This window comes from Palaemon carinicauda, chromosome 3 (genome assembly GCF_036898095.1).
Source record: "Palaemon carinicauda isolate YSFRI2023 chromosome 3, ASM3689809v2, whole genome shotgun sequence".
Lineage (NCBI taxonomy): Eukaryota > Metazoa > Arthropoda > Malacostraca > Decapoda > Palaemonidae > Palaemon > Palaemon carinicauda.
Genome location: NC_090727.1, coordinates 120,576,807 through 120,585,837, shown reverse-complemented (window position 1 = coordinate 120,585,837; position 9,031 = coordinate 120,576,807). Strand labels below are relative to the sequence as shown.

General features: G+C 39.7%; 1 protein-coding gene across 1 annotated transcript; it reads left to right on the top strand.

The window, feature by feature from the left end:
• The first annotated feature begins 7,158 nt into the window (after positions 1–7,158).
• Positions 7,159–7,872, top strand: LOC137633738 (uncharacterized). The gene has a single exon (XM_068365986.1). The coding sequence runs from the start codon at positions 7,159–7,161 to the stop codon at positions 7,870–7,872; it is 714 nt and encodes a 237-aa protein (XP_068222087.1).
• Positions 7,873–9,031: the final 1,159 nt, after the last annotated feature.

Sequence of the window (9,031 nt, the reverse complement as noted above, 5' to 3'; positions counted from 1 at the left end):
ATTTGGGAAGAGGTCTTTACCCCAGATATTGGAAGCTATCAGCTTCCTGGGTTCGTGTTTTACAGTTGATGCAGCAAACACAAACTCTCTGCATGCTCTCCTGGCTTTCATAAAGCCAAACAGGTCCTTTACCAAGGTAGCCATATACATCTTGACCATGACCATGTTCATATTTACAGTGCTCTTTAAGCCTGCGCACATCTCCATACAGTTCTGTAGGGATAGGGATGCCGCTAGTCTTTCTTTCGTCTCTTGCTCCCTACGCAAGAGAAAGTCTGACAGCTTTGGGAGATTCTCGTTGAACTGACGTCCAGCGATATCTACCTCCAACTTCCCAAACAAGAAGGTAAGGTGGACTTCTTTCCAATCCTTATCCTCCATGGGCAGGGCTAATGACAGAGGTCTACACTCTTCCAGTGTAGGACAAGGTTTGCCTGCCTCTACTGCCTTGACAACAGCTTTAAAAGCCTTTGATGTAAAGGGGAAGGCTATTGAAGCTGGAAAGGTAGGATGTTTCTTGCTCAGGGCAGACACCTTAGAGTTCGTGTAGCCCACCTTCTTTAGGCTGCTCGACAAGAGAGCTTGTGCCTTGTCATGGTCGAATACCATGACCTCCTTGGGTTCCATCTATTCCTTCAACGCTGGCTCCTGCTTCAGTCGAATGAAGCAGTCTGGGTAAGCACTGAAGCTTGGCCAGAATTGAATGTCATCAATAGGGACGGCTCCCATCTTCTCCAAAATGTAGAGTTTGCCGTTGGTGATCGGCATATACTCCCCATATCTCCAGGGATTAGTTTCGGAGCAGGGTGGGAGGTCTTGGACTTTGAGTCTCTTGTGTGACCCACGGGAGGCGGAGAGTCAAGCTTCATGGAGCTCTCTCTCAAAGTTCGCTTCCCTAGCTTTGCCTTTCTTGCGAATGCTCTCCATTAGAGCCGTAAGATTGGCCAGTGCCTGTCTCATGTCGTCTGATGGAGGGGCAGAAGATGTTGAGGGTAACGGCTCCAGTGCCGGCACCGACAGAAGGGACTCCGACTCGACTTCGTCATCTTCATCGGGAGGTAGTGTAGACTCCTCCTCATGATCATCCTTGAGAAGATCCTTCTCAGTGTCCGTGGACACTTCAGACATCCTTTCCTCCTGGTGGATGTCCATACCTTGGACATCCGATCTGGACGCAGGGTAGGTCGTACCTGGGGTATGACAGCTTCAATACCAGCTTTAGGGAACAGCAAGTTGCGCATCCTTTCAATAGGAAAATACGGTCCCGTAGAGTTCTTTTGGAACCAACGCACCCATCTACGCAGCTTTTCTCGTGCTGCATCCCTCGACTCCGCTGACTTGGGGTTGTCGAAACGATCGGTAACCAAGGTCCGGCATATGTTGCAGCCTTGGGGGTCCCAGTACCGCAGGGTTTCTTTAGTGATGGTGCAGGGGGCATGAGACCTGCACCCTTTGTGGCCACATTAGTTCTTACTCCTGTGCTTGCAGAAGATGACATCGCACTTCACTAGGTCCTCCTGTAAAGAGAGGAAAATTAAATGAGTATGTGGTTGTTTACCTCACATGATAAACAATTCATGTAAAATATTAATATTAATATTTTAACCATTATAGCTTAGGATAGTCAAGCTAGAAAGGAACTAGGAAAGACACATACTTGTGTTTCCTGTCCAGCCAATTGCTGTGACCTCCCCCAAAATTAAAGCCATAGAGTTTTCCTATTCAGGAAACCCAAGAGAAGGGTTCTAGCCCTAGGGGTAGATAAGTGTATCTTAAAACTGACCATTCTTAAGTTCTTTAATATTGCGGGGTAAGTTGTTAACTGATTAACTATCAGTGTATTGAAAAAAATCTTTTCTTCTGATATAGGATTGGTCTCAACAATAGACTGTGCAAGGATACACAGAGTATGTTGGAAAATAAATACTGTATATATACTATAGTTTTCTGTCTGCAGTATAATCTATACAGCAAATATACTGGCTACTGTATATCATATACAGTAGTTCAGCCGGCATGTTGCCGGCTAGGCTAGCACCAGGCAGCACACACCAGCCAGCGATATGCCGGCTGGTTAGTATCTAGTGGCACTGGCCCAGCCGGCAGTACCTGGCGGCACCGGCCCGGCCGGCATGCCTCCGGCTGGGTTAGTACCTGACAGCACCGGTCCAGCCGGCATGCTGCCAGCTGAGAGAGAGAGAGAGAGAGAAAGCATGGAGTGAGGGGCTACCTTATAAAATGTTTGTTAACAAAAAATAAGGGTGTAAGTAATTAATCTTACTGCCTTCCTCCGGAATGAGGGTTCAAATGGAAGGGGAGAATGTATCATTCAAGCTTCCATCCAACCACAAAAACTGTTGCCAGCCACTGCCGGCTTCGGGGATGTGGGTGGCAATCCAAAAGAGGACTGAAGAACACTCGACAGTAGTGGGGTCTCCCACCGGCAGCCATCACAGACGGCACAACATTTCCCTGAGCCTTGCGTCCATAAGGGAAGACTGAGTGACTATACAGCTGCTTATGTAGGAACCCGGCCAGCACCACAACCTACCCGGCAAGCGGTGAGATTGTAAGACGACGGCCACAGGGTTGCGATGGCTAGGCTAGCACTAAAGGACAGAGAGGGGCAGGGAAAGGGTCCTGTATTAAGTATGGAAGAAAGCGGCAAGGTTGCCACCACTACCACACAAGGGAGAAACTCTGTTTTAGTATCGGCGCCATCCTAGGCAGCAGAAGAATATCTATTCTTACGCCTAGGGTCTGCCGAAACAGTGTTTGTAAAAGGTGGCAGGATTGCCGCCACTTCCAAACGGGGGAGAAACTTCGTTTCAGTATAGGCGCCATCCTAGGCGGCAGAAAAATATCTATTCTTCAGCCTAGGGTCTGCCAAAACAGGACTAGTCTTCTAGACCGCAGGGGAGAAGGTGGCAGCATCATACTACCATTTCAGGTGCGGCCTAGGGAGGTATAGCCTCCTATGCCAGCAGCTGTAAGCCGGCAGGGGAGTGACTACTCGCTCTGCTGCTCGGCCGCCGGCAGAAAGACTTAATACTCTGAGGTTCTGTCGAAAACCAAAGCAGGGATACTCGCCGGCAAGGGTGGGATACAGAACACACTAGCCTAGTCAAGCCAGAGTGACTACTCTATGGCGAGACAAAGAGGGGGTTGTCGCCTATGGCGGCACTCAGAGGGAAGGAGGGATTACCATTAAATCTCCACAGGAGACGAGTATCGAGTTATATAAATAATTCTAGGAGATATCTATCTCCCGTTGAATTGATAAAATGATACACGAGGGTAAACTGGGATCATGTATGAAAGTATACTGAAGCGCATAGGCTAGGTAGCCTAGCGTGGGGCGAGATTTCGTTTACCTAAATCGCCGAAACTCTAACGTATACGATCGACATAAGGAAGAGGAAAATATATGCATAAATATATATCTTTACCAGTATAATTGTGCCTAAATAGCTTTTATAATTTATTAATGCTATTACAACCGGGAATGTCGTTCTGCTAACTAAATAACACATGCGTCATGAACGACAGCGCCCATGGCGCCTCTGGTGATCAGCCGAGCTCCGAACACATAAAATTAGTCTAATTTCTCTGTGAAGCAGGAGCTGAAATTATACACAATAAAGAATAAATACTGTACTCAACTTTCCAGAGGCAGAAGAAGCTGGAAATTGCATGATTAATCCTCAGATAATCGATCACAAACGTTAGAGCAACAGGGAAAACCCCCGTGCGAATTCGCTACAAAAATAGGAATAAGCGCCATCTTGGATACTCGTAATAGTACGGTAGGAAGGGTAACCTTGATAACGGCTCCCCTTCTGTTTTCGCCACTCTTCCCCCACGAAACGAAAATGCTATTCGGGGTGAAGATGGCTATGTGTCGTATCAAGATAAACGTTCCCTGATATTATGCGATATCCTTAGGAGAAATTTTAAGGATATTCGCGGCAGGAGTTAGAGTTCTGGAGACCTAAAGCTCAATTCTCTGGGAATATCACTATAGCCAAATATCCGTTAGAAAGCTACCAATAGGAACCTTCCATCAGGACGACATGGCTTGAGCCCAAAAATACTAGGACATTATGTGTCATATTATGCTAGCGGTATCTTTAGATTTATTTCAAAAGCAGATCTTCTAAAAGCAATTTTATTTTTATGAGGACATCTGTGCGTTTATTGTTTTAAATTGAATTTCCTTTTATTCTTTATCTAAAACAAATGATATCGGCGTCAATGATCTTAGATATCAGGATGCCAGAAAACTCCAAATCAATCACTCAATCATCTTTCCTTTCTTCATGGAAATCAATCATTTGTGCATAGCAAACTATGACACTCGTATTGCACTGCTTTTATTTATACTTTGCAATTAACAATCTAGCAGACAACCTCTCTGGGGCAAAAAAAGCTCAAGATATTATTTTTTCGATCACCGAATTGTTCATTTTTGGGGGCTTTCAATATCCCATGAATTACTTTACAACATATCACTACATATGTACAGACACTGACATATAAATGCCAATATCACATGCAAATAAAATATTCATACATTTCTATAATAATAATCATCAGAAAGAATATCTAACCGAGATAAAATATATATATATATATTATATATATATATATATATATATATATATATATATATATATATATATATATATATATATATATATATATATATATATATATACACATATGTATGTGTGTTTATATACTGTATGTAGCCAGACACTTGTTTCTTATCATACAGGGAAGATAAGAGCTTTAATAATCAAGATTTATAAAGATTTTAGATCTTTTTGAAATTTTCCAGAATTGATTTCATGCTATCTACAACAGCTTTTAAGCATAGTCCCTCGGTTTGTAAAATAGAATTGACTTTGTCAACTCGTTCTAGTATATCTGCCCAACTTATATACAAATATACTAAATATGCTGCAAGTTGCTCTGCCTCATGTTGTGCGCCTTACTCTAATCAGCATCTTCAAGAAGAGTTTCCAAAATTTCCATAACCATCAAGTAGTTCAGTTTACCGATAAAGCATCATTTCTCGCTGACCAAGGGTTTTACTATATGACTTCTAGAACCATCAGAACTTTTTGCAAGTGCGTCAGTTAACAACTTCCAACGATATGTGGAACCAGCCAGAAAGTTGTATTCTTTTTTAACAACACCAATGAAAGAAATAGCTTCTACACAAAAACTTGCTGCAGCACTGCCAACAAAGGTGAGTAGATGAGCCCTGTAAAGTATGTAGTGAACAAATGGATTTGATTCACAGATGACTGCTTGACTTCCATTACATTTCCCTGTCATATTATTAGCATTATCGAATCTTTGTGACCGACAAGTATTCTACTATGACACTAGCAAAACTTTGTCCAGGGGACTAGATAATGGAATGAATTTCAAGAATCTTTCTTGAGCTCATACTTATTGGGATCAACATATTGTAATATGGATGTCAGCCGATCAACATGTTTCAGGTCAGGTGTTGAATTAACAAAACATCAATATATTTTGCAGTGTTCACTTCAGCCATTATGAGTTCTAAAATATGCTTTCCTATAACTTCAATGCTCTTCTCACATATTGTGCGAGATATAAGTGAAACATGACCTCGACCTCAGCTGCCAAATTTGCCTAAATGTAATACTAAAATTTACTTAGCCAATAATTCCAAAATTCCTAAGAAATTACTATTTTTCTTAGATCCAGTGTATGATGCGTTCCATGTATGATACATTGTTCATGGTCCTCACTGAAGGATGACTGAATTAAAAAATTTTCTCGATTTATCCCAAGAAATAATGATTGATTGTGTTTTACATTTTTCATAGCAAAAATTTAAAATGTTGCATTTTTATAGCCATTGAATCTGCTTATAAATAGATCTCTTGGTCTCTGGCTTATAGCAATTATACAATTTTTAACATAATGATTAGTTTGAGGCCATAGGGCCCCCAAGGCTTGGGGGCCCTTAGGCTTAGCCTAGTTAGCCTATTGGGAAATCCGCCACTGTTTACGTTGTAACGTTTTATCAGCCTCATAATTATGCTTACAATCAGAGGGATCTTGTTATGTATTTTGTACTGTAATACTGAATTTATATGCTCTACGTGTATTAAGTAATGATGCACAGCATTGCATTGATAGAACTTGTTTAGACATACAGAATAAGTGCAGTAGCATATTGTATGAAGGATTTAATCAATCATTAATTGTCTCAAAGATAGAATTTAGTTCTACTTACTTTTGTATTGCAGTAGGATCCAGTCTTTTAAGAGTGATGCTCATTTCTTATTTTGTATTTTTTGTGTACAAGTTTTGTTTACATAATCTCACTCGAGAGTCACAGGCCATTGAGAGTGGATCAGAAATGTTAGCTTGAACCAAATAAAATGCATTTTATTAATACCACAAGTCTCTAATTTGATCCCACCAAGACGAGTCGGCGAAGTATGGATATTATTCCAGGTAGGCTATGTTTGAAGGCACAAAATAATATAAAACTGTCAATGAGGATAGGATTGTCAAGTACAACACTAATGCATGAATATTACTCCAGGTATTTTTGAGGGCAATAATTCAAGCACACTGATAACAAATATAAAACTAGCGACAAGGGAACCCATGCAGAGAAGCAGCAGCATAAGAGCCAACTAGAAAATTGCAACCCCAAGCAGCAGGAATACAGCCAATCAATCTAGATTCCATTTTGATGTCAAGAAAGAAGCAAACATCATACATTAATATTTTATTTGTTAGAACTAAGTAAGGTAGGATTAAAATTTGTTACCGGTAGGCAGAGGCGCAAAGGTAAATATTTACCGTAAGTCTTAGTTAGTGTTATATGAATTATCATTAAGTGTAGAACTCCTAAAGTTACACAAACACACAAAAAGTGCAACAAACTACATAGGAATTAGGTTAGAATTAACTTTATTAAGGAAGTTACATGTTAATTTTGTAGATTTCATTTGCCAAACCCAATTCAGGTAAGAAGTAAAAATGCCTCTGGAAATTGAGCATCCCGAGAACTTCAGCATTGTGGCTGAAGCCAATTCTGTTGCAACACGATGGAAACAGTAATGTGAGGAATTTGAGATATATTCATAAGCATTAGGTAGTATGAAAGATGCACAGACGAAGGGGTTATTACTCCACACAGCTGGTAAAGAGGTTCGGGAAGTGTTCAAGAAACTAAAACCTACTGATGACACTAGTGAAGCCGCGATTGAGATTCTTACCACATATTTTGCCTCTCAGGTCAATAAATTTTTTGAAAGGTATCAATTTACAGTACAGGCATATCAGAAAGAAATTGAAAGCTTAGATGCATTTGTGGCTAAACTCAAGAATCTAGCTGTGTCATGTGAATTTCTAGAGTTAGAAAATGTTATCATAGATCAATTTATTGCCCCTTGCACATCACAAGAACTAAGAAAACAATTACTGCAAGATAAAGACATAACACTAGAGAAGGTATTGATTATAGGCAGAGATTTAGAAACCTCAAATAGGCATAGTAATATAAGTAATTCTACAAGCAATAGAATGGGAAATTCTAAAATTAGCAAGATAGGCTCAGAGTGGAAAGACAATGAGATTCAGAGAAAGAATACGTCAAAGCCTAGTCATAGGAAATTGCCAAACTCTAATGCTCACAAAAATCAGAATCAGACCTATTCGGAGAAACAACAGGAAAAATCCAAATGCTATAGGTGTGGTAAAACTGATCATTTTGTATACGAATCAAGGAAATGCCCTGCTACGGGACAAACATGCCAGAATTGTAGAAAGATGGGCCATTTTGACAATGTTTGTAGATTCCCTAAACAGTAGCCTATCCAGAGAAAATAAATGCAGAAGTTGATACTATAGGCCAAGAGAATAATGTGGAAAATGTAAATGATAATCAGGATAGATCAGAAACTGATTTTGCATTTTGCATTAATTCTGTCAGCAAAGGCGCAAAGAAACATATATTGGTAGAAGTGAACATTAATGGTAAACCAATTATAATGCAAGTTGACACAGCAGCTGATGTATTAATTATATCTGAGAAAATAGCTAAAATCATTCCTAATTTGTTATTAGAAGGTACAAATAGAGTTTTGAAAGGTTATATTGGTTTTGATATTCAGGTAATAGGTGCTTCAAACTTAGAAGTATAGTATAAAAAACACAAATTAGATATAATGCCATTAACCTTAATTCAAGGTAAAGGATAAACTTTACTGGGTTTGGATTGGTTACAGCATTTGAAATTAGATTGGCCTAGTAATTTGATGAATATAGGTATGCAAGATGAACACAAGAATGAAGTGTCTGTGAATAATATCCTATCAGAGTTTCAAGACTTATTTGAAGATAAAGTCGGCACTGTAAAGAAAGCTGAGACAATTTTAGTTTTGAAATATGACAGGACTCCTAGATTTTTTGCTCCCAGACCAGTACCATATGCATTGAAAAGAGCACTTGAAACAGAAATCAAAAGATTAGAAAGTGAAGCTTCATGGAAAAAGGTTACATACTCAGATTGGGCAACACCGTTAGTTCCTATTGTGAAGGAAAATTTCCAGGTTAGTTTATGTGGAGATTACAAGGTAACATTGAATCCACAGCTTCACGTAGCTCTGCATCCCTTACCAAATCCGAAAGACATGTTTGCAACTATGTCAGTATGTACTATATTTTCTAAGTTAGATCTTAGACAAGCATTTCAACAGCTTCCCATGGATGAAAATTCACAAAAATTATATACAGTAAATACATCCTTAGGATTGTATAGGCCAAAGAGATTGCCTTATGGAGTACCAAGTAGTCCAGCTATATGGCACCAAACTATGGATAAGATTTCTTTCAAGAATGCAAGGCTTATTCATTTTATAGGTGATGTTTTAGTCTAAGGTAAAGATAAAAGAGAACATAGAGAAAGATTATGGGCAGTGCTGAAGAAGTTGAAGGAACATAATATTAGAGTAAATAAGAGCAATTGTAT

Bases quoted from the DNA above. Each gene is read 5' to 3' on its own strand.
- LOC137633738 (XM_068365986.1), top strand. From the start codon at position 7,159: ATGAAAGATGCACAGACGAAGGGGTTATTACTCCACACAGCTGGTAAA.